This window comes from Macaca fascicularis, chromosome 20 (genome assembly GCF_037993035.2).
Source record: "Macaca fascicularis isolate 582-1 chromosome 20, T2T-MFA8v1.1".
In the NCBI taxonomy this organism is placed as follows: Eukaryota; Metazoa; Chordata; class Mammalia; order Primates; family Cercopithecidae; genus Macaca; species Macaca fascicularis.
Window position 1 is genome coordinate 48460785 of NC_088394.1, and position 26651 is coordinate 48487435.

General features: G+C 41.8%; 1 protein-coding gene and 2 long non-coding RNA genes across 7 annotated transcripts in view; 1 reads left to right on the forward strand and 2 right to left on the reverse strand.

The window, feature by feature from the left end:
• TOX3 (TOX high mobility group box family member 3) overlaps positions 1-21319 on the reverse strand; it is a 108539-nt gene extending 87220 nt beyond the window's left edge. For 2 of the 5 annotated variants that reach the window (XM_065537542.1, XM_065537541.1), the window contains exon 1: positions 21180-21319. Coding sequence is in view for 3 of the 5 variants with exons in the window: in XM_074027193.1 (XP_073883294.1) it covers positions 11150-11423; positions 20104-20786 (957 nt within the window). In the remaining 2 variants the exon portion in view is untranslated. Of the gene's footprint in view, positions 1-4937; positions 11424-20103; positions 20807-21179 lie in introns of those variants that run through there. The other 3 variants (XM_045382914.3, XM_045382913.3, XM_074027193.1) reach the window with 2 other exon arrangements.
• LOC141409274 (uncharacterized) lies at positions 19934-24617 on the forward strand. The gene is made up of 2 exons (XR_012428928.1): positions 19934-19971; positions 22347-24617. It is a non-coding gene; the product is annotated as an uncharacterized lncRNA (long non-coding RNA).
• LOC141409275 (uncharacterized) overlaps positions 23001-26651 on the reverse strand; it is a 70705-nt gene continuing 67054 nt past the window's right edge. The window contains exon 4 of the long non-coding RNA XR_012428929.1: positions 23001-25953. This is a non-coding gene — a long non-coding RNA (uncharacterized lncRNA). The remainder of the gene's footprint in view (positions 25954-26651) is intronic.

Genomic DNA, 26651 nt, shown 5'->3' on the forward strand with positions numbered 1-26651 from the left:
AAGCCAAATGAGTGTTCAAGGATGGTAGCTCGGATGGATTCCTGAACAAAATAAGTGTTAATCACTTTATCTCCCCCAATCTTTTTTGTGAAGAAGAGCAACTTTTCATTTCCATAAAGCCTTGAAATCGCTAGCTGGCAGGGGATGGGGGTGGTGGGGGAGGGCTGGTTAGAGGATACAGACAATGAAGTCCCTGAAAGGGGGGATTTCCTGACAATAAAACCCTGATCAGAGCCAGAGAGGGGACATTGTTGTCTTCAGCACTCCCCTTTCCTTTGGGAATTCCAGGCCTAGTAGAGAGAAGAGGGTCACAGTGACAACTGCTTTGGGAAGGCTCTAACCAGGTAGTCTTTGCAATTTACTGTTTGGGAAACGCTGGCCTACAACAATACATTTTCTTGGAATGTGTTCTTTTAAACAAATTGCTACAGACTTTCTTAAGACATCCTGTCAATTGTTCCAAAAATGTGTAATCAGCTTATGAAATCTTTAAGCAAAGAACACTAAATGTTAGCATAAAATCTCATAACTAGTTATGTATCGAGATTCTCCTACACGCCAGGCACAGTGCTGGGTACTAAACACATAGCAGTGAACAAACCAAACACAGCGGTCACTACTCTCTGGAAATCACAGTTGAGAACGACAAAATTGCTTCTTAAATCTCTGTGCACTCCATGCCAGACACAGTAGCCATCCCATAAATATTTAAGGAATGAATGAATAAAAAGACTTCAGAGCTTGAGGTTCATGTGACTCAAGATTAAAAAATATAAAAAAAAGTAAAAGTAAAGAAAAAACTAGCAGGTATACTAGGAACAACCAAACACACAAAATAATGAACCGGAAGTGTGCTCCCACAATATTAGGAGAAATGGAACAAGAAATCAAAATCCTTTACATATTGCTCCTATTTATTATTTTAATATCATCGTTGCACAGAACCAGTCATTGGTGCTATTTTAACAATTCCTCCCAAATAGTTTTGTGACTTAGTTCAAGCACCCAGAGACACAGCTGGTCCCCAGTTAAGTCAATTCCCCCGTTGAAGGACAACTATTTCCTCGAATGAACAAAGACCTTCTCTTCTCAATCCGCCAGATCACACAGCTTCATAAGTTTGAAACGTAGTTTTGCTAACCTAGAGCTATTCTCTAACAGAAAGAGGGAGACGGAAAAAGAAAACATTTGCAAGGTGCTGAAACAGGTGTAGATTATTTTACCTGATCCAGGTGCCTCCTTCCCTGGTGACTATCTACTCCTCAGAATGAGTGCTGGCCTTCTTAGCTATTCTGAGGAACACAATGATGGAGGCTCCTTTTAGCTCCATCGGGCCCTAGAGAAATAACTGCCCTATACTTAGATAAATGCCCTTTGTAACAAAGGAATAACTCATCCCAGTTAGCACTTGCTAAATGACAGAACCAGAAAGTTTTCCGCAATATTCTTCTAGCTCAGTGGTTCTGAACCAGGGGACATTTGGCAATATCTAAAGACATACTTTGTTGTCATAACTGGGGGTTCTACTGGCATCTAGTGGGTGGAGGCCAGGGATGCTGCTAAACATCCTACAATAAACAGGAAAGTCCCCCAAAACAAAGAACTATTTGGCCCAAAACATCAACAGTGCTGAGATTAAGAAATCCTGCTTTATACATTAAACAAAGAACAGTGGGGTCATCTATCAGTGACCCCAGATAGTTCTGTTAAAATATTCTGAAGTAGGATTATTCTCCTAGAGTCTATGTTCAGCAACTTATCCACATGTTAAAAACTGACCTGATCTTAGGATGTTAGTAATATTTTAGAATAATAATGATGATAATGGTAACATTAATGAAACGCTTGGTATACAGAGTTACAGTCCATATTTACAATGACCCTATGTTACAAATGTTATTAGTGTACTCTAGAAGGTAAGTGTATTAATCGCATGCAATAACTCTACGGAGTAGGTGGGTTTATAACCCCCTAGGAGGTGTGTGCTATGGGCAAGACTTGATCTGTTCTTTTTCACCACCATCTGCCCAGCACCCAGCAGAGTGAAATCTCCATTTCAGAAATGATGATGCTGAGAGGCTCAGGAACACGCCAGAGATCACAGGGCCAATAAATGGTGGAACCTCGGTTCAAACCAGGCAGCCTGCCTGGTTCCCTAGCCTCTCTCTCTCGCACCCTGCCAGCCGGCCAACAGCTTCATATGTGGAGTCATTGAAACCCATCAGACCTCTTGACTCTAACCTTAGATAAGCAGAACCAACCCAAGGGGGAAGGAATTAGGCTGCTTTCCAAAGTTACCAAAAGTTTTCCAATATTCAAGACACTGATTAAACAAACCAGTGACCCCAAGACAATGGTGAAGTACATTTGTATTGCCATGAGCCACTTGAAAGCAATCTAAGAGGGTGGCTGGTTTTATAAGAGGTTAACTGCTTCTCTCAGTTTGAGCAGGACTCATGTAGCACCAGCTACCAGGCAGGCTTCCTGAAGCTATAAGGGCCACTTTCTCAAAGGACAAACGCCCTGCATAAGTGCAGAAACTCTTTGCAACCACTCAGGAGCTAACTCAGGGATCACGGGATTTACATGTGGACCAGATGACAACTTGGCCACTAGTCCAATGGACCCCCAATGCCAAGTTAACCTTAGTACAGTCTTTGGGTAAAATCTAGATCAATGCTGATTATGTCAGGAGGTCAACTTTCAGGAATTTATACTTTCTGAATGATAAGAGAGCTCAAACATTAATTTAAAGTTTCAGAGAATATACTAATTTTCCTGTTTTCATCATTTCAGTAGATTTTATAATTCTAGGGGGAGATATCCTATCAGAAACAAATTCTAGCAAGTACTGTAAATAAAGAATTGTATCCACCTTTATAAAAAGACTAAAAGAAGAAGAGATAAGAGCTTGTTTTTAGTTTTACAATATTGACATAGTAGGCTTTTTTTTTTTAATGTGGAAATTTCCCTTTTAGAACGATAAGAATAGTAGCCTGGACACTATACAAACATAGTTATTATACTTATAAGTACTTTAAGTATTTATTCATAGCCTGTCTTTCTGTACAAAGGAAGTGAGGTGACTTTTAAAAAGGTAAGTAATAGGTGAATCAAAACAAGGAAAAAGTAAATTTGAGAAAACAATAAAGCCTAGATGGCCAGCACACAGGAATGCATATCCTACTGCCCTAGACAGCTACTTAATGGGTTTCCTGTTTGACTTCAAGCTTCTTGGCCATCAATGCAAAGAAAGAACAAGAATGGTAAGATTAGTACCCAATAAGATACAGCAAAGTGGATTTTTTTCAGTTCTTCTTGATATAGTAACCTAAGAAGATTCTCTGTAAATCATCATCTAAAAAGACACCATGAGGTGTAATGGGCTATACATTGTAAACAGAATTTTTTTTAAAAAATGATGTTCATGAAACTATTACTCACGATCCTCTCAATACAAAGTGAAGCCTTAATCAGTGTGCAGTTCAATAAAGCAGAGAGGGCCTGTGAAGGCAACTGTGAAGTGGGGCACCACATAATGTGCCATCGTGAGCATTCAGCTCTCTCACAAGTCTGGCAGAAATCTCTCATCAAATTAGGTTATCTGGATGAACGGAAGCATGGCATCTTCTTCAGGCCATTCTCTTCAGATATATTATTTCTTCCAACAGATTTTATTAACACAAACTGGGCAGCAGGGACTTCAAGAAGGACAAAAATCCTCTGTGAAAACCATTACATATATTGGCAACTTTTATCATCAGGAAAAGCATCCCAGAAGTCGAATTCTAATGTATGGGTAGTGTTACAATGGAAATTTTAGTGTGCAACTGAAATCAGGCCATGAGTTTTGTCTGTCATCAAAGGTATCTGTTAACTTAGGGTTGAACTGCCCTGCCCCATGCCCCACCTTTTTTTTTTTTTTTAGACAGTGTCTCACTCTCTTGCCCAGGCTGAAGTGCAGTGGCATGATCTCAACCCACTGCAACCTCCGCCTCCCAGGTTCAAGCAATTCTCTGGCCTCAATCTCCCGAGTAGCTGGGATTACATGTGTCCACCACCGTGCCTGGCTACTTTTTATATTTGTAGTAGAGACAGGGTTTCACCATGTTGGCCATGGTTAGCCAGGATGGTCTGGAACTCCTGACCTCAGGTGATACGCCCCGTCTCGGCCTCCCAAAGTGTCGGGATTACAGGCGTGAGTCACCATGCCTGGCCCCATTTTTTTTTTTAACTATACTTCTCTTTTCCCTCTCTACAACTGAATGGTCTTTCTCCCTTATATAAGAATCTTCTAGATCACTCCCATCTATTACACTCTTCTTGGTCTTCTGTTATCACTTCTTATTCATCTCACTAGCTTTTAACTTGGCTAGGTTTTCCTTTACTTGGTTTCTGCCTTGGACTTCCACAAGCTTCACCCTAAAAATCATGCAGCCTAGAAAAACATGGAGGAAGGAAAACACTGTCACCTGCCATCTTGTGCCTGCTTAAAGCTCCACTATTTTCAGTGTTTAAACTATGAAGAAAGGCTCAGATGATTAAAGCTGTATAGTCAAAACTACAGTGTCTTATAGGAATCTAGGATTGAGACAAGGTATAAAAAGAGGAACATGTAATATACTATTTTACCCCATTGGCAATTAGAAATCACTAGCCAAAGCCAGGATTAGGGAGGGTATTCGAAAAGTTATTAATGCAGACAGAGCAAGGCTTTTATGCCACCAAGAAAGTTATTTATTATAAACAATGGGTTTGGAGTCACATGGACAATAGCTATTTTAAAAACAACGAATATCTCCAGGAAAGGTGCAAAAATATAAAGGCAGGCAATCCTAGTTTGTGGTGCTGATCTATTACCACTGCAATGACGGTCAATAGTGACCCTGAGCAGAACTCAAACAGTTAAGAAAACTCACCAGCTGTTTTCCAAGGAATTTTATTTTTGCTTAAGGTGGTAAGTTTGATACTAAATACGGAGGGTGTTCAATGTCAAGTAGAGGACATAGCAATTTACCCTGCAGGCCAGTGTTCCCAGTGTCTACTATCCATATTGGATTAACTTAAGTGATATATAAAGAAAGTTTTTTAAAGTTTAATAGCTATGCAATTATTGTATGGGTAATCTTTACACATTGCAAGCAATACAGGGTCGCCATATGCAATGGTGATACAAATTAAAAAGCGGGTCAATGTAAAGAATTATAAATAATAGCAGTGATAGGTAGATATAGTGGAAATGAATATGGCAAATCTGAGAACTCATTGCCCTAAACAAAAGCAAGACATTGGAAGTGTTCAGAAGGAAAATGATAGCTGTCTAAGCTATCCTTTAGAATATTAAATCAGAAGTAAAGCATAGATTTCACTGAAGGTGAGAAAAGATGACAAGCAGGGAGCAAGGCCTGGGCTAGGATACTGACGGCCGAAAGAAAAGAAAAAGATTATCAGAAGGAAAATTAAGAAGACATGAAGACTCCCTGGACTAAGGGAATGAAAGAAACCAAGTAACCTAAATTAATTTTGAAGTTTTGCACCTGGAAATGATGTGGCACTGAAAAAAATAGATATTCAAAGGGGAGTTTGGGGGGCAGTGGGGATGCAGGTTGCCCTCTGGCTTATGCTGGATTTGAAAGTACGGCAGAGAGGGAGCAGTCATAGCCTGGAGAGAGCCACTATGCAGGAGATGAGAAATGTAGATCACAATAGAGATGAGGATTTGAGACCCTGGGGTAGGTTGCAAAAATGGCCACAATTCTCCACACCTCCGTCTATCCATGCCCTTCTGTAACGTAACTTTGTGGTTCCTCCCATCAAGAAATGGATTCTGTGTCCTCTCCCTGAGAACCTGGGCTGGCCGGGTGACTTGCTTTAGCCAGTAGAATGTAGTAGAAGGAACAGTGTGCCATTTCTGGGCCTGGAATCAAGGGTTCTTGTGTACTTCCCTGCTGTCTCAGAATACCGCCATGGTGAACAAGCCCAGGCTGGCATGCTGGAGGTGAAAGACACATGCCAGAGAACTGAAGGACTCCGGTGGACAGCCAGCCAACCTCCTGAAGCAAACCCTCCCTGCCAATCTGCAATTGACTGCAAACACATAAGAGAACCCAGAAGAGGAGAAGGACTGCCCTTCTGAGCCCAGCCTAAATTGCTGATTTGCAGAATCACAAACAAAATATGTGTTTTTGAAGTCACAAAGTTTAGAGGCGGTTTATCACTAGTGATTGATAACTGATACAAACAACACAGGTCTGCCTAAAAAGTGTAAAACATACAGAGGCAAAGGAGTAAGAGGTCAAGATTTAGGAGGATATTCCCAATCCCTGGGAAGAAGGGGGAAAGCTGTAGACAAGATGACAGGGCAATGGCGATCAGAAACATTCAAGGATATAATATCAGGGAACCAGGAACATGGGGGCAGAGGACACAGAGGATAAAAGTGGGGTTAGAAGTCAAGGATTCATCAAGGAAGTATAGCACTGGGCTTAGCAGAGCACCTGCCTAGAGAAGACACTGGTATTTTTGCAAGAATGATTGAAGTTTGATTTGTCAAGGCAGAGCTTGCTGGAGAAGAGTGAGAAGATGGTGTCAGTAACATAACAAGGAATAGAAGTGGTCTATGGAGTGTTGAGGAGGGCCTGGGTGGGAAAGATATGGAACCCCAGGTAAAGATTACTTGTTTGAAGAATCATTCAGAGGGATGTTGAAGATGAGGTCAACAGAGTTGGACAAAAGTGTAAATGTGAATGGTCCTTTCTCTAGGACCCTACAATCACAAGTGTTGCAGGGACCATCCATGCTAGCATCACTTGGGAACTTGTAAGCAACGCCCACTCTCAGGCCCACCCCAGACCTATTACCTGTCTTTTATCCAGATCCCCATGTGCCATTCAAGTATGAGAAGCTCTGCTCTAGGAATTACAAAGACAAGGAACTGAAGAGCATTTAATGACATCTTGAGAAAGTCATTCTGTTTTGAATTCCCTTTCAAGCCCCCAGAAAAAAAATAAGACAAAGTCTTGGCTTGGTGCTAAGCCATCTTCCACACCTCCCTAACACTTGCAAATCTCCCTTTTCAACAGAGTTCAACAGAGAGCAGAGCCTTAGGCAAGCAAGGTCTCCAGTGAGATTTGAAAAACACTGTTTACACCCCTTTTGTGTTTATTTTTAGGATTTTCTTTTATGTGTAGAAAGCAATAAGGTTTTCCATTTGCAGTAGTCTTAATTTCACATTGATTTATTTAAGAGGAAAAAAGAGGTAAATAAAGCTATGTAGCATATAATAATGTGGATGCAAATGAGAAGACAGCAAAAGTTGTTACAAGTGAGGCAGCACTTAAAGCGAAGACTGGAAAATCTATAGTGGAAGTCAGAAGACATCTGGGCACATTCGAAGGTAGAAAGGCAAGAGACAGGAAAGATGGGAGCTGTTTGCAGAACCAAGAATATTCAACAAGCAGGAAGGATTGTTGGAAGGATTTATCCCAGAGCAGAAATTGCCGTCTCTGGGCCTGGAAGAAAGAAAGAACTGGTCCCTAAATGGGTGAGGATGACAAATGAGAGATCTAAGGCAGATAATATCAAATTCTTCATAAGTAAAAGATTGGAGAGCCCCTCTAAAATGAGGATAGGTTGGTTTGACTGGGACTGGAAAAGAGTATGAAAGACTTGGAATATCCATTGTGGACAATGCCCAAGAGAATAAACAGATGAAAAGGATTCGGCAGCAAAGACCCAGGGACAGTCAGGCAGCATTAATTTTTAGTAAGGAAAATGGACACAGTTTATCCCAGAGCTGAGAAATGAAACTCTAAGGCTGACACAAAAAATACACCAGCAAAGAAAAGGGGGCGGAGGAGATTAGGTAGTAGTGGCAAGCATAGCTGACAAGTTCTCATAGTAAAGGTTACATAAAGACTCAAAGGTTGGCGAGGTGCAGTGGCTCACGTCTGTAATTCCAACACTTCAGAGGGCCAAGGTGAGAGGATCACTTGAGGCCAGGAGTTCAAGACCAGTCTGGTCAACATAGCGAGACACCATCTCTACAAAAGAGTTAAAACTTAGCTGGGCATGGGGTGTGCACTTGCAGTCCTAGCTACTCAGGAAGCTAAAGGAGGAGGATTGCCTGAGCCCAGGAATTTGAGTCTGCAGTGGCTATGATCACACCACTGCACTCCAGCTGGGGCAACACAGCAAGACCCTGACTCTTACAAAAAAAAAAGAGTTAATGGAAAAGCCCAGTGGACTGGACTGTGGGAACAAGATTCTCAGTGGATATAGGGATATAAGGAGTGAGAAATAAACTAGGTTTGATCAAAAAGGAAAAACATCATTTTTTAAAAAACTGGTTTTTAAAATGTCAACTAAATATTAACTAATGCTCAAAATTTTGTTACCAAGAGCAGGAACTTGATAAATGGTGCTACAAAAACTCAGGAAAATTTTTGAAAAGAAGAGAAATATGGGCCTAAAATGCAAGTAATCAATTAAAATTAGGACATAATGATATGGGGTTCTTGCAAAGAACATAAATCACTGGGTATTTTAAGCATGCGCAAAATAAAATCCCAAAACTGAAGAAAGGCCCGGAAAGATATAAATCTTATCACAGTGTATCTCTGTCACCAAAAGAGGATCCTCCAAGAAGCACATAAAAACTAAAACTTTGAAGTTTAGGAAAAACAAGAACACTACAGTATATATATAAAATTTCAAACTTTGAGATACCCCAAAAGGGTTTCTCAGACCTCACCCATCACTCACTCATGCACAGCACACCTACTGAACTACCTGGTGTCCCTTCCTCTCCACTCACTCCTTCCATAGTAATTGAGAGTTTCACTGGGCACATGGCCAGCCACAATATAAAATACATTTCCTGAGTAACCAGGTGTGGCCATGTGATGCAGGCTAGCCAGTGAGATATAGGCAAAGTGACATGTGGCAGTTTCTGGAAACCTTCTTTTACCCTTGATCCACTTCAATCCCCTTCCTCCTTCTTGCTGGTTGGACCATGGAGGTTGACTGGAGATCAACCTTGAGCCATAAGGATGAGGGTCACAGGATAGCTAGAAGCAGCTTGGCTCTTCAGTATTTAAGAGGCCCTCATACTAGCCTTGGACTACTTCCCTCTAGATTTGGTTAGGGAAACAAGAAATGAATATCTATTTCATTTAAGACATTGCTGTTCAAGATTTTTTCTATTACATGTATATTGAACCCAAATGTACCCTCTTTGCAATTATGGGGGCCTCCTATTCCTTGACCAAAATTTCTTCAATGGCCTGAATACTTGGATTAAAAGCAGTCACTTCAATACCTCATTTCCCTCAACTCCTGTTCTTCTTTCATCCCTGCCTAGGCAAAATCTACCACCAAGTCATCTTCACATCCATTGTTCTCTTCCTGCCACCAACATATCAAATACTGATTTAAAAAAATTAAAAATAAAATGTAAACTTAAACATTTCTAATAGGGATCATCACAACTGCAATCCAGCTCCTTGAAAATGGACAAGTGGCTTCACTGTGGCATTCCTATTGCCTAGAAGTGTCTGACGCATAGTATGTCAACACATATTCACTCAAATACTAAACTACAACCAGATCTTCTGCTCAACAGTATTTTTATTCATCTCTAGTTCACTTCTTACCACATTTTATGTGCCAGGCACTTCTCTAAATGCTAGATGTACCATGTGCATCAAAGTAAACACATCCCCTACCCTCATGAAGTTTACATTTCAGTGGAAAGAGATCAACAAGGAGCAGATGAATAAATGAATAATCAAGAAATTCAAATGGGGTATGTGCTATGAACAAAATTATGAAGGTAGAGAGATATTAATTAGCAAGATGGGGAAAGGATATTTTAGAAATTGAGATATTTTTAAATGGTCAGGACATACTTGAAGGTGACATCTGGCTCAGACATGAGTGCTGAGAAGAGGCCAGCCAAGTGCAGACATTTGGGGAGAGGGCTCCAGACAGAGAGAACAACAAGTTCAAAAAGATGGGATGAAGGCTGGTACCATTAAAACACATGAAGTGAGGGTAGAGGGGAGGAGTGGTAAGAAGAGGAAGTAGGAAAAGTACACAGGGATAGATCTCAGGCTTGTCAATCAATTCCCACGCCCATACATATTGTTATCTCTCTCTCTCTCCTCTCTTCCCCAACATTTTTTCTACTGAAATAGATATACACTATACATATATATATGTGTGTGTGTGTGTGTGTGTGTGTGTGTGTAGTACAATACATATTTCTCACTCTATATCCATACAGCCACTGAGAATCTTGTTCCCACAGTCCAAGCCACTGGCCCTTTTCCTTAACTCTTGACTTTTTTAAGAGTCAAGGTCTTGCTGTGTTTCTCAGGCTGGAGTGCAGTGCTCTGTGTGTGTGTGTGTGTGTGTGTACATATATACATATATATACACATGTGTGCACATATTTTTATATATATATATGAATCTTCAGCCATCTTCTGTTTCTTTCCTATTATTGCAAATAAATAGTTACCAAGCCTTCATTTAAGGATTTAAGGGCTAACTCTCCTTTATCTACAGTCTTCGTTCCAACAGCAACTGACCACCCAATCCATCATTCAATAGCTCTCTCACTCTCTCTCTAATCTCTTCTTCACACATGTTCAGACATTGTCTTGAAAATATCTTCTCATTAGCCCCACTTCAAAATGTCACCCTCTACCTATACACACACACATATGTATGTAAGCACATACATATGCAAATGTACCAAGACACACACATACACACATAGTTTACTAGTATCTACTCAATACAACCTAGGATCTTTCACCATTCTAGTGTCTCCACAATTTGTTATCAACCAACCACATCTCCCACCATGGAAAGAGAAAATCTCATATCCATAGAATATCCAGGGGACCTATAGGCTTCTTGAAGGCAGACCACATCCAATCTCAGCCCCAACAAGAAAGGCATTCCTAATATAAACAATATTTATGATATCTGCATTACATAAACACAGGCTCATTTTGGTTTCCACAAAGAATAATAATAAACATAGACAATGGAAATCTTCAGAAATCTTCAAAGTCATCAAGCTTCACTCCAGTTAGCAGTTTCAATGGACTTTGCTTTCCTATCCTACACCCACATTCTCTCATTGTGACATCAGCACTGTTTTTCCTCCGAAGAATGACAGCTCCATACTCTTAGCTCGTGTGGCTTCCAAGAAGATGCCAGTGTCCAGCTTCCCCACTGGCATGCCTACATGGCTATGAGCCTGGGCATGGGACCCAAGTCTATCCAATAAGACACGATCCAGAAAAGTTGCTGAAACAAGCAAGAAAGCATCTCTCCCTCTTGAGAAGGCTGAGCTGTGAGAATGTAACTTGGAGCTGCTGCTGGACAACTTCCCACTGCTTGAGTACAGCCTGGCTGATTTAAAAAAAAAAAGAAAAAGAAAAGAAAACAATGAAAGAAGAGCTAATATAAGAAAGTCTTGATAGCATCCCTTGAGACTCTAGATCCAGCTATGCCTGAAACAAAACTTACAATCCCTTTTCTATTTAACTCAGTTTCACTGAAGTCTTTTTCTCACTTGCAACCAAAGCATTTTTACTAAAACAATCATTTTAACCACTTTTGCATTAAACTTTTTTATTAGAATTTTTTAAATAAGTCAAATAATAACGGTTGAATCTCTCATTAAAGATAAGTTGACATCAAGGAGCAGCATGAAGGATCTACCGAGTATATTTTATTAACTGTTCGATATTTCTAGATTTAACTCATCCCCTTTTGCAAGAAGATCAACTTCCAACCAATCATATATATTTCATAAAAGTTTTCTAGTCAGGTCAGCATTTTGAACTTCTACTTCCTACACCTAGGAGATTTTTTAAAGAAACTGTAGAATTTTTATTATTCTACAGTAAATCCCTTGCTTATTACAAATTAGCTGTAGAAATTGCTGGAAAAAATCTCACAATATGGTAGTTACACTACATCCATTTAAAATAAATTCAATTTTAAAACTCACTCTTATCACCATATTTGACATAATTCTTCCGCATAAACAATTTAGTCAATGTAGATAAGGCTACATGAAATTTGCAATATTTGGAATAGAAGGATCCAGCTTAAAACCTCACTCCCCCAAAAGAATGAGTGTAGATCATTCAAATATGAATTTAGAGTAAAAACTCAAATGTGTCTTCATATTAGCCCATTTGTGTATCTTTAAATTCTTCCTTTATAAACAAAGCAAAATTGAATTAAGATTAAAGATAGAATGTTAATCATACAAGAAGGGCCATTTTCCAGGGCCTGGTGTGTTTTACACAAGCATGAAACATATTTAAGAGAACATGGCCTCCCTGAGGAAGAGATTAAGGATACAAACCTAGGAAACAAAGAAAATAAAACGATCTACCTCAAAGGGATAAGATTAAACCTGTGAGAAGCTCATGCAGACCTTAAATGAAAGCCTCTACTCCTTATATTTTTAAACAGGGTTTTTTTTTTTTTTTTTAAGAGCACTAAATCCACCTTCAAAATATATTTGAATTTGTAAGCATACTTAACAAAAATCCTATCCTTTCTTATTAACCATACTCAAAACAGATTCTCTAAGATAGTTATGACACCATTAACATTTCACAAAATCCAAAAAAATATGTTTCCCAGAAAAATAAATGTTTTCATTGATGAATGGCTAATATGGTTTTAAATTATGTTATTGCAAATTTCACATCATTCCCCCTTAATAACCATTTAAGAATGCTTCCTTCCAAATAACTATTAAGAGAGAAAGGATGTTTCATCATGCAAACACACACACAGACACACACTCCTTGTTTATGTCATTGTTTTTAATGGTGCAATAGGATTTCCAAATTCTCCGAGTTTCACATGTTACTTCCTAAATTACTGGAAGCTGAATTGGCAACACCAGCCAATCCTCAAGTCCAAGGATGTTGTCCTTGCTTTTCCTGTCGCCTTCCTCTTGAAGGACTCAAATTCATTTCCATTGCTTTAACACAAGCAGAAAGACTCCAACTTTGGTTGTTCAGCCCCGAACTCTCTCTTGAGTTCCAGTGCATGACTCTGTAAGAATATACCACTGAAATATCCAAAATGAGCTTGATCTGGTTATCTTTCCTCAAAACCAGCTTCTCTTCTCTCTGTTCTGCTTCCACTCAAGGTCTTACCATTCATCCAGGCCCCAAATTCAAACACCCTCAATCATTTCTGCTTCCTCTTTCTGCCTTCCCAAGTCGGGAGGTTCTGTTTAGTGCTTTCTTTTCTTTTGCATCTGAATTCACATCTCCTTGATTCAAATCCTTCCCATACCTTACCTCAACTGGGTGATGACATCCTACCCAGTCTCTCCTACTCTCGCCAGGGCCTACACCAATCTACTCAAAAGGTCAGATCCATCTTTACAAAAGTAAAACTCTAACCAAGCCATCAGCCCACTTAAAATTTTTCAGGCGAGGCGCAGTGGCTCACGCCTGTAATCTCAGCACTTTGGGAGGTCAAAGGCAGAAGGATCACTGGAGGCCAGGAGTTCAAGACCAGCCCTGGCAACATAGCAAGACCCTATCTCTGCAAAAAAATAAAATAAAAAGTTAGCCAAGCATGGTGAACACACACCTGGGGTCCCAGCTACTCAAGAGGCCTCCCAGGAGGCGTGAGCAGCTGAGACCACAGGTATGTGTGGATCTCTTGAGCCTGGGAAATCGAGGCTGCAATAAGCCATGGTCACTGCACTCAAGCCTGGGTAACACAGCAAGACTCCATTTCAAAAAATATGTATGTGTATATGTATATTCTTCGAATGCACTCAGGTGCAGACACTGTTGACTGTCTTTCCAACAGCCTTCTTCCTTGCTAACAGAGCATAACACTAATTAATTATGCTCATGTGGCAATGCCCAACCTCAGGGATGATGCTGGATTGGTCTAAACTGATCACAGTAATCTTCCTCTTTGCTAGTGAGTGGCCTAGGGTTGGTACACAACCCACTTCTGACCAGTAAGATAAAAGAGAGGGTCTAGTGGAAAAAGTTTTCCTTCTTGCCAACAGATGTACAGGAAGAGAAAGTACTCATTTGCTACCACTCCCGCCACCATCACCTTGCTTCTCATTTTTTCATGTGAGGATGTGACATCCAGAGCTACAGCAGCCAACTTGTGGCCATGGGAAGACTGCTAAAACTGCAAGGACAGCAGAATAAAAAGAAAATCAAAGAAGGGCTCTTAAAGACATCAATGAACCATCCAAGACAGCCTAGCACTGCCAACCTAAAGACTTCTTTGAAGATAAACCGGTGTCTTTTATGGTTTATGCCACCGTTTGTTGAGTTTCTGTTATCTGCAGCCCAAAGCACTCTAACTGATAAACTTAGAAAGAGCAAACTCTTGACCTTACCACAGAAGGCCCTCTGCATGATGTGCTACTCAAAGTGTAGTCTACAGACCCACAACCTTGGCTTTGCCTGGGAGCCCAGCCCTGGGCCCATGAATCAGAATCTCCAAGGGTAAAGTCCAAAAGTCTGTGTTATAACAAGCTCCCAGCTGGTTCTTGTGCATGGTAAAGTTTGAGAAACACTGCTCTACAAAGTTATCACAAATTACTTTTTACCATCTCAGCTACTACCCTACATAGGATGAGGTGCACTTGATCTGCAATTTGTCTGGTGACAGTAACCTTACTGGGTTTGAGCATCATTTGTTGCTCCTTTAGTTTCTTCTCCTCTTAATCAAAGTCTTCAAACTTGAAGCCTCCAGGACCTGAGAGGATTACAAAGGTCTGAATATAAGACAGGCTGTGAAACAGGCCGTGATGAACTACGGGGTACAGGCACATCTGAAGGACACCGAGCAGACGTTGTCATACAAGGAAATTGGTTCAGTGTTTTCACATTTCTAAAGAAAAGCTGGAATCCAGATTTATATGCAAAGTTTTTTAGATATAGACAACCAAGGTTGTTTTAATACTCTGCAGATTAAACAAATTTTCAAGTGGATTCACATCCACCTGAGTTTGTGACATGAAGTAGAGATTCCTTGAAATATTGACACATACTTTGAAAACTGTGACCACATACATTCACTGACTTCATTTAAAATGACTAAAATTAATTTTCTTTGGCTAACTATATGCTAGTCTCCACTGAGCACAGGGTCTTCATCAATAGCCCAGCATCTGGAGTGGTCAAATAAAGAGTTTGTGGACCTCTAGTTAGGGGCAGCAGGACTGTTTTATCCATTAATCACTATAGACCACACACTTAGAACTGCAAGCTTCTCATGGGTCCACAACAATATGAGAAAAAAATAAACTGACCACACAACACCAGAAAACTACAAAATTACAACTGATAGGTGTGAAGCTAAATGTTTACAAAATGTAAAAACGTAAGTCAATGGATCCATATCAATTCGGATATGGTATCATATTACATTAGATTAAATGCACGAAAGTGGATGCATTTTAATGTTTGATGGGGCATGGAGGGGAGCTCAGATCAATAGTGCTTAGAGCTGCCAAGGTTCTAAAAAGGCCCTGGGTACCAACCTGAAGCCAACCATTCTGTGGTAAGTCTAGTCTTCACAGGTGTCACAAATTTCTTTACGCAGCTCTACTCCATTCTATTCAACTGTCTGCATAGTTGGACATGGGAGTAGAACTGTCCACATAGTTGCACATAAACCATAAATGACTTATTAAAAAAGTATGTTTGGATCCTCATCTACACATGAATTTAAGACAAGAAATGCAAGAATCAGCACACAAGCAAGTTTTGAGGGTCCCACATAATGATTTTAATTATTTTGTGTTAATTTATTACAACATTTAAAATTCATGATAATTCACATAAAAACCCTGATTATCATCCTCTTGAAAAAAGAATTGTAAAGTATAGAGATATTGGACCCAAATGTTGGCAGGGCAACAGTCTACTAATGCTGATCAAGGCTACCCCTTTAAATGGGGTATGTTCTCTACTTGGCCACAAACCCTATCTCCATGTAGGCTAACTTACTGCCCACCCCCCCCCCCCACCAAGAGACAATTGAGTTTATGTTCCCTGGTCTAAGGCTCTTAGAAAAACCTTATTATTTTTTCACAATGTGGCTTCAATATCTTACATGAAGACTTGTCATGGTAGGATATAGGAATCTCTCAATCTCTCAATCTAAGAAGAGTTTCAATCAAATTCCCCTCTCAATATGTTCTCAATTTGAACCATGATCCCCAAGAAGATGGACAAATGACAAATTACCCTTCAGTTTCTTTTGCCCTTCAAGCTAGCCAAGCCAGAAACCCAATCAGGTGGAGTCAAAGCACTAATATAAGAATGTCTTAATTAAGCCGAGTGATCAATAAATAATACACATAATAATTAGAAAGCAAAGTCTGGGACTGATAGAATAAAAACAACATAGCACTGATCTACGTAAGGATGAGAGGTCAATAGCCATAATTCAAAAGGAAAAGCCCTAAAAATATGCAGAAATAGCTAGTAAATAGAGTTTAGTCCAAGTTCGTTAATAACTCACTATATGATTTCACCTCACACCTACATTAAATACAGTATCTTATTTTGGGATGGCAGAATTCTGACAACTACAGGTTGAGTATCCCTTATCTGAAATGCTTAGAACTAGAAGTTTCAGATTTAGGGGTTCTTTGGATTTTGGAATATTTGCATAATACTTACCAGTTCAGCATCCCTAATCCAAAAATCTGAAATCTGAAATGTTCCAGTGAGCATTTCCTTTGACCGTCACATCAGTGCTCAAAAAAGTTTTGGATTTTGGAGTATGTTGGATTTCAGATTAGTGCTACTTAAATTATATTTGCTAATTGATATTCTGTGTATTATTTTCTTACTGGTGAAAAGACAAATTGAACTCAGGAAAGAAAAATTACAAATATATAGTCAAAGAGTCACTAATTCATCTGAGTAACATAATGAGTTTTTATTTCTTAATATACGGGGTTTAATTTGTTAACCACACCAGAAAAAGAAATGTTCAAACAGTCAACTTTCTACTTGAAATTAAAATGGAAATTAGCCCTTAGGAAACAGTGATGACTTTAAGTTTATACATCAGTGGCTGGTTCATGAATTATTAACTGATTTTAATGATCCTGGCTATATTTTATTTGAAGTTATTCTCCTACTTGCAACGACTTTTGAACCCACAAAACTCTTTCATCCATTCTCCATAGACACAGTACACTTTCATGAGCGCTGACATTTGAAAAGGATCCATATACTCACAGAATGTAAAGATAATACACATGCATATAATTTATACAAAGGACTCTGGTCATTTGTTAAAGAGAGAAATGAATGAAACCCTATTATTCACGGTTTGTAAATAAATTTAAAGATAAGCGCTAACTTTCACTTGTTAAGCTTAGAGCCAAGAGTTCTGTGTTTCTTCTAAAGTTTCCCAGATGGTCATTAAAACAAGAGAGGGCAGAAACATACTTTCTTTGAAATCCATCATTTCCTATCCAGAAAGATAATACATGTCATCAAAAGTTAAGTCTTTAGAGATTAATTAATAATTTGAGTATTTTCTAATAAAATAAATGCATGTCTTTATATGCTAGTTTTTACATTTTCAGTATAAACCTATATTGAACAGCACCACTTCAGACACACAAATTAGCTGTGAAACAAAATGCTATAAACCTTTAATTAGCACTTGCTGCTTTATACCCATAAAGTTAATACTTCCTCTTCTACTATATTCTCTGTAAAGAAAAATTATGGAAAATTAAATTGTGTTTTTCACATCTGAAAATAAAAGTAGCAAAATATAGTATTGTGGCTCAGTTTAAAGATAGTTATATTTTTACCTGCAAGGAAGTCAATACAAACATCCCTTAAAATAAGTATAATTTGATTCCTACCAATATTAAGCGCTATGTCTAACTTTTGTAACTTGGGTACACAGAGCACTGATGACGATCAGATTGCTAAATAAGTAAGAAAGCAAGTTATTTCAGGCAAATAGCTGCATTAAGAAAATACGACAGTAAGCCAACTTGCATCCACACTCCTGAAGCTGAACAAGCATCTCAATAAATAATGTCTGTTTTCAAGCTTTATATACCCTCCCTGAAATAAATGTTCTGAGCTTAAATAGACTCAAAATAGCCTTTCTCAGAAAATAAAAAAGAGACACACACAAAACACCCCCAATTTCCTCTGGTCCCTTGAAGTACCCTTGGGATCCCAGTGAACAGAGATTTGCCACGCATTGCAGTCACTGCATTTGTACAATAGGTTTCTATTTTGGTGTCATTCGAGTGTTGCTGATCTTAAATCAGAGAAAGAAGGAGTTACATTAGGCAAGGTAATGGCTTCCAAAAATAAGAGCATGCCCAGTTTATACAAGGCTTGCATCCACATGCTAAGTTGTAAGGAGATAAATAATACCCCACTGGAACAATTAGGTGGATTCTCAGAAACACTACATACTTAATTAGGCTGCCTAAGTCCCTGACTGAGCATACATGGGGGACTTTTTAAAGCATTTAATAACCTGAGTAAATCCAAAATCAGAGGACACAAACTAATCCTTAACTCTGGCTCCAGCGATCGGCCTTTTCTTGCCTCTCTTTAAATGCTTAGCGTAGCCCTTAGAATGCGGAGAGCAGGAACGCTCCAACCACCAAAGGGTTAAAGCACAAGGAATAAAGTCCCCTCGATCTATATTTGTTGGGAGGCCCCTCTGTGCCAGACGCGGAGCTGGGCGATGATGACACTGGAAGGCGAGCAAGAGAGACCCTAATGGTTTTTTACAAACTTCAGCACTGGAGTTGGGAACGGAGTATAAACAAATAGAAAGGAACACGAGCCTCCATCAGCCACGGGGCACAGCAAACTGTTCCTCACTCTAGATGCAATTCCTCCTCTTCCTGTTATTTATTGATTAGTTTTGTTTAGCACCTTTCTTTTAGCAGACTCCTTATTTCCTCCTGTTATCCAAGCAATCATAAACAAACTACGATTTGAAAGAAAAAGGGAGGGAGGAGGGAGGAGCAGGAGGAAGGGTAAAGAAAACCACATTCAAAAGGTACAGGCCATCCAGAGCCCGACTGTTTCTCTGAATTTCGCCCTCAGGGTGATGTTTTCGGCAAATTCGGCGCTGGGGGCTTCAGGGAGGACAGAGGACACCGAGGGGTGGTGGTGGGAGGGCGGGGGGGAATTCCGCGCTGCCCGGGTACCAGGGCTGCGACTCTCGCCCGCCTCGCTGCTCCGAGCGGCGCCTGCTGCCCTTCTGAGGTCCACCTAGCCACCTGGAACGCTCAGTCCTCGAAGTTGGCGCAGGGGGAGGTGGAGAAGGTGAGGTGACCCCAGGGTATGGTGTGGAGGTCTCCAATCCCGATCTCCCCGAAATGCAAAACTTACCACCCCCGCCCCAGAAAAAAAAGAATGAGAGGAGAGAAGCCACTTACGCTAAGCGGGGAGGGGCGGGCACCCCGGTTCCGAGGTCCAAAGCGCCCTAGCGAAAGGGCAGCAAAGGCCACCTGCGGGGTCCCACCACTTACCCCACTCCCCTGTCCAAGGCATACTCAAAAGTTTGTTCCTTTCCGTCCGTAAGCGGCCCTGAGGCCGGCTCTCGAGTAGGTGGGGGAGGTAAGAAGGACTGGGAGTGGGGGAGGGCAAGATCATCGGACCAGGAGATCAGGGACCCCCTGCGTTGCCCCCCACTCACTCCAGGGGGGCTGCGATCGTGTTTACTAATAACAGCAACAAACAATCACACGGGAGCCCCTCTTTCAGTCCTCGGTCTCTCTTCGCTTCTTTGGTGCAGCAAAGGAGAGTCTGGCGGGGAGGTGGGAGGGAGCGGAGAGGCTGAGGGGAGCGCCGGCTAGGGGACAAAAAGCGGCGTGGGATGGGGCAGAAACAGAAGCGGGGAGAGCTGGACAGAGACGAAGGCTCAAAGGTAAAGGAGTAAACAGGGGAGGAAAGAGGCCAAAGAAAAGTGCAGCAGGCGGTGAGCCCCAGCGCGGGGCGCGCCTGGGATGGGGAGGTGGCCCCCGCCCACCCGCCCCCCGGCCCGGCCCGGCCCGGTCACCTTGCTGTAGCCGTAGTACCCCAGGCACTGCGCGAAGTCCAGGCTGGCAGGGTCCCCGGCCGCCGCGGGGTAGAACCTAACATCCATGCCGGAGCCTGGCCCGGGGCCGGGGGCCGGGACTGGGGTTCTCCGGGGCCGGGACCCGCCTCCTCGCCGCCGCTAGATCCACCGTCGGGGGCGCCCGGGGGTGGCGCGCGGGACTCGCGGTCGGAGGGGCGCCGCGACCGGAGCCCGAGGAGCCCGGGAGCCGCGGCCGCCGCACACAAAGGCGCGGCCACGCGAGCCGCGGGAGAGCGGGAGGCGGCCCGGGGGACGCGCCCCGCCGGGGCACCGAGACAGCGCTGCGCGCGGGCCGGGCGCCGGGGGCGCGGGGCGCGACGCGGGGGCCCGGGACGGCGCGGCGAGTTCAGGTGCGCTGGGCGAGGCTGGGACGGCGGCGGCGGCGGCGGCTGGCCCCGCTCCTCCTCCTCCTCCCCGGGCGGACTGAGGAGACGAGCCGCGGAGACAAGGGGCCCGGCCCCTCCCCTCCTTCTCCCCCTCCTGCCTCCACCGCCGGTCCCCTCCCCGCGCCGCCGCCGCTCCGCCCCTCCCACCGCGGGCAGCTGGCGCGCCGCCCGCCCCGCCGGTGCGCTCCTCGGCCCGGACCGCCTCCGGGCGCGCCCACCCCGCCCCGCCGGCCCCATCACCCCCGCCGCGGCCTCCCCCTCTCCGGGGCCCCTCTTCTCCCCACCTCGCCCCCCTTCCCGCTCCGGTCCTCTTTGTCCCCGCTGCCTCGGAGCGCTCCTCTCTCCCCTCCTTTCCTCGGCCGAAGGGGCCGCCAGCCCTGCGTCCCGTGTGTCCCACCCTCCTCCTGCGCGACCACCGCTTCCCCGGGCCCCAGCTTCCCCAGGCCGTCTGCTCCCTTCCTGTCGCTTTCCTCCCCACGCCCCGCTTCCTTCCTTACGGGTGCCTGTGCCCGGGCCCCTCTCCTCGACCCCGCCTTGCCTTTCGAATGTCCCCTGCGTGGACACACCTAACCCAGACGCCAACCTGCAAGAGTGTCTCCCGGTAGCCGGGAACCGGGACCCCAAGTTCACCTGTAGGATTTCCCAGAAGGGGTGTTGGGGCCTGACCTTTCACAGGTAGGCAGACTTGAAGCTTCCCAAGTGAAGCCTCGTGTCGGTTCTCTTCGTATTCTCTTTGCTCTTGTTTGTATTCGAAAGGCATTTGAGTAACTGGATCTAGGCAGATCATTCACTGCTCTTGGAGAGAAAATGTCCCTATTTTCCTAAAAGGTCCTAGCTGATTAACTTCCCCACTCTGCACTCACCCACCCCCTCTTTATTTCTTTATCTTTCTTAAGCTCCATCTTTTTATTTATTTATTTTCTCATCGGCTTTATTGCTTTGAGTTAATCTGAGAGTTTGGCCTTCAGCCTTGGCGAAGGGAAGAAGCTTTATACTAGATGGGAACGTTGTGGAGAGGCCGTGAGATCTGCCCCCTCCCCAGCTTTGTTATCTGCGAGCCACTTTAACCAGAACGGAGACATTCTGAAATATTTCCTATGACACTCGCTAACAGTTTCGTCCCCTGGTCACACCTTGCTGGCCCAGGGCCTGAGCTTTTTCAGACAAGCATGACATGGGTTTTCTTTTCATTTCTTCTGTTCTCCAAAGTGGATCGGGCTTGCGACACCTGCGTGTGTACCTTCGCTCAATATTATCTTTCTGGAACGGAGCAGAAAAAAATAAACTTCAATTAGGTGAAAGTTTCTGTATTTGCTCTTCTCTTAGCAAAAACTTGGGTCAGGAGACTGCATGAGAGAGCAGTGTGTACTCAGAAAAGAAACAACTGCTCACATTGTCCCTGGGTTGACTCCTATCCCCACCCTCCCTAAAAAGCTTTGGTTTCCCCTCCCTAGTCTCCATTTAACGTTGACAACCCAGCGGCGCTCCCTAATGGCCCAGCAGGTTGCACAAATTGACAGTGAGCTGAGATATTATCAGGACAACACCCCATTGAGTAAGTTCTTGAAACGCAGAAGTGGAGGCCCTTTCTGTGGGCCACTGGGCGCCTGTGGCCTTTCCACCAATCAGAGCTGGAGGTTGCAGTGGCCACCTGTTGTCTCGCAAGAGAACATCTTTTAAGTTTAGCTATTAGTATTTAACAATAGCCTATAGAGTACGATCTGGTCACAGGAGAGGAGCAATGTGATGATCTGAGGTACCAAAAAAGAATTTAAATTTTTTTTTTTTTTTTTACAGATAGCTCTTACAAGGAGCCAAAAGTCTGGAAAGCTAAGTTTTTCTTTGCAGACTCACAATCCTCACCTTCTGCTCATTCTGTTTTGCATCTGGAGCAATCTGAGCTTCATTAAAGGACGAAGAAAAGTATAATCAAAGTTACAGAGACTAAACCTGAACTTGTAATCAGACTTCGAGGATCAGGAATATAAATACGCTTCGCAGCGGAAACCCGCTAGCTGCAAGATTGGGAATTGCAAGTGGGCTGATGTACTGCATTCAGCTTTGGGCGGTGGAGCCTAGAAAATGAAGCGAGAACTTTACCCCTAAGGCTCTCAGGAGTTAGGAATGCGCAATGACAATCCCTAACTTCTGGCCATTGTTTTGGAAAAGTCTTTCTCTTAAATTTCCCTTCCCTGTTAGGATGCAAATGCTTTTGGGAAGGGAACAATACTCATCCGTCTGCATTTTATTATTTGATTTAGGATGTAAGGTAAGCAAAAGATCTGAGTTTAGATTTTGATTTGGGGGGAGGGGAAGAATCCGGGTGATGAGCTGAAGATGTGTATGTTGAGGCATTTAGAATGAGAAAATCACTGGAACAGAAAAAGGGCATCGGGGAAGGCTGCTGACTTGACGATTTTGCCCAATCTCCACGCCTTTGGCAGCTAGCTATATTTATTTATTTATTTATTTATTTATTTAAGTACCTACCATGTGCCAGACATGATTTTAGGCACTTGTGAATGAGAAAGAGGATTCGATTCCCAACATGACACATATAGAAGTCCTCAAAGAGGACTATGAATTGAGCTCTTGGAACACAAAATACACACGTACTCACATGCACACGTGTATACATACCCTGAACCATCCCAGTCACCTGGAGATACTGACATGGCACAGCCACTAGCTGCTGTTGAGAGAAGCAACATGAGAAACAAACTCACATACAGTGTGAAGGATGCCAGCCTCTACATCCCCATGGTATTTGTAGAAGAAGGCTCAAGGGACGAGGCAGTGCACACTGATAGATCATTGCTGAATCCCAAGAACCTCAGTCCATGCTTGGTACGTAGTTTGTTTGCAGGAAATATTCATTAAAGAAAGGAAGTTTAGAAAGAACATGGGAAGGAAGAAGGAAAAAAAATCAGAATGTTTTAATAGTGTAATTTATTTGCAGGGAACCTTAAGGCAGGATTTGAGAAGAGTGTATCCAGGGCCTCTGATGTGAATTAGAACAATCTACCTTGGGTGGGGTGGGGGCCTTTTGCACCCTGCTGTTGTAGACTCTTCGTAAATATTAAAACTAGGATCCTATGTGGTTTCCTTTAGAAATGATCTGATTATACTCTCCATTGCTTTCGCACTATCATCTAATTTTAAGGGTTCCAGTGGTTTTGAAGACTATCCATTAAAAACTTTAGAATGATGCTTTAAAAAATTAAATGCAATTGTAACTGTCATGGTATTTGTTATCTTAAGGGTGTCACTGTTTTCAGTCTGTCAGCAGTCTTGTTTCTGAAAGCCATAGACAAAGGTTTCCTTTATACTGGATTAGCCTTGAATTTGAAGAAACTTCTCCAAGAACATATCTTAAATATGCTTTGAATTTATACTGAACAATGCTAACAGTTATTGACTAAGAAGGGCAGCAGAAGAATCAATTCTGCAGCCAAAATGCAACTTCTGGGCATAAGAAAATTCCTTTAGGGTTTTGAGATGATTTGGATCAAAATTGTCCATCTTCTTATAATGCTTGATGTTTCTAATTAAATAGTTGATGTCATCCAAGAATCCCTTAAAAATGGGGAGAAAATACACAAACTTTACGTTGTGGGAAAACTACCTTACATCTTGACAGAAGCTGAAACCTTTCTCTACTTTATCTGGTTTCAAATTATGCAAGAAAGTCCCCACGAGGACTTCATTAAACCTGCCAGAGTTTTATAACCAAAAACCTCACTGGAACCCCCACTTTTACAAATCTATGAAAGTAATTTAACCCCTCCGTGTTCTGCTTGCCCAAGATGAGACGCAAATACTATTAAACAGTATATACAGTTTAATTCTCTTGAGTTTGGGTGATGAAAAATCCTATCCAAATATTACGATCCTTGCAATATGTAATGTAACCAAATTATTGGTAGCTCCAAGTGGAAATTAACAAGGCCAGGGCTACTCACGTTTCTTCTCATCTATTCTCATAGTAACAGCTAATGTATTGCTAAAATATTGCTAAATATATTTATTGCTATATTGCTAAAATATCTTATATTCAGTTTTATATCTGAACTTGGTGTTGTGTCATAAATCGTAGCATTCCTATCCAGCCTGGATTCTTAATATGTGTATCCTCATGAAATTTAGGAGACTTTCATATCTGCGAATCAACACTTCACATGCATAGTCTAAACCACATGCAAATAAAAGCAAGTCAGAACCTACCAAGACTCTCACCATAGTGAACCTACACATGGTATAGAGGAAGAATTCTTACCTGGGGGACCTGATGACGCATCACTAGTGCAGGACATAAAACGAATCACCATAGAGAGATCCACACAGGAATTACAGTGTGAAAAAAATCCCCAAGCATAGCCATTGTTTAGCTTCAGTTTTCAGTGAATCTAAACTCTTCTGGTCTGAAGATGTGAACTATTTTGCTATTTTTACTTTGGTCAAAAAATACAGAAATCCAAAAAAATACAGAAATCTGGGGAAATGGGAGAAAAATAAGCAAACTTTTCCTTCATGATAACAAATATATATTCAGTTGTGTACATGAGGTTGTTTCTCATATTACTACAAACAATTTTAGTCCTATTGGTCTCTGTATTACCAGGCACAAGAAGAGCTCTAGAAAACTAATCATTTTGTCAGTTGACTATTACTTTTACTAAGAATAGATACACCCAAAGGTTCTGACAGATATATAGTAATTATGGAACAGTAACCTCCAAGATCCTGGTAGCAAAATACTATTAAGCCAAGAATTCATTACCACAAATATGAAATGCAGCAAGTATTTGCTTGTGACCTAAGTAGCTCTTCGGTAAAGCTATCTTAGAAACCAAAATACTCAACACAATCAGGAGGTGTGCAATTTTCACTGTATTTATACTTTGCCTTTAAAAAAATTATATTCACAGAAATCCTAAACTGTCGTCCTGCCTGTTTTCTGAAATATATTCTATTTCTTTTAAAGTGAAAGAATGACCTCTTTTGCAGGAACAATTTTCAGAGACAGCGTGTTTATCAAATGGTTTCTCTGCTTTCATAAAAACAATTTATTTTCACTGAACTCTTCAAGATAAGCATCAAAACCAGGAAGAATGTACAATGAAGTTTATAATTTCACTCCAGAAACAAATACTGGGTAGTTTTTATTTTACTTAAGTGAAAAACATTTTTTTTTTTTTTTTTTTTTTTGCCAAGGAGACAAAGGTACTAATGGGGGAGGGGGTTTATACAGGAGTGAAAATCAGGAAGTCCAGATAGTCTTCAGCAGGAGAGGACCCTGGTGTCCACAAAGACCACCGACTGGACAATGAAAGCTGAAGACCCAGTACTTTCTTCGCAAATGGGTGGGGGTCAGTCCACAGTTTTATTCTTTGCTAGGGGACAGCTATAGAGGCATTAAGGAGAGAAAATCATTAGGCAGATATTAATTAAACCCTTCTATAACAGATCTGTATACCATTGCACATAAATATCTCTCATAGTTGGAGCTTTGGATGACAATCCTTTCTTTGATAAGCGTCCATGTTTCTAGGCTTAATTTATATGACATGTTATTTTTTAATAACCATAGAACGATAAAATTGTAAAAATAACCAAGAAAAGAACGGAGTCTAATAAAGATTCTGTTTCTTAAGAAATGGGAAACAATTGCCTCTGATCACAGAACAGCCAAGAACTAGCAGCAAAATAATCTCTCCTAATTTACATAGATCTGTGTGTGCCAAAGAGATGAGTGTTTGCTTTTCGAGTAATAGTGCAGGTGCGTATCCTGCAGTGACTAAATCTCTAACTCATCAAACTGTTTCGCTAGAGTGGGACATGCCCTCTTTTTCTGGAACAGTTTCAAGTTTTCTCCCCAGCATTCCAGCCACCTGTTTATGGAGTTCATCCTCGGGAGAAGATGCATGCAATTAGAAACAAGAAAATGAAAATAAATGACCTTGTTTGTTATTTATAACAAAGAAACTCAGCAAAATTAATGCTGTGAAGCTTGACCTCCTGACCCTGGAAAAAGAGCCACCTCATGGCTTTGTGGTCAATGGACAATAGTCTGGCAGCTCCCATTGTCCAGCCACCGTGACT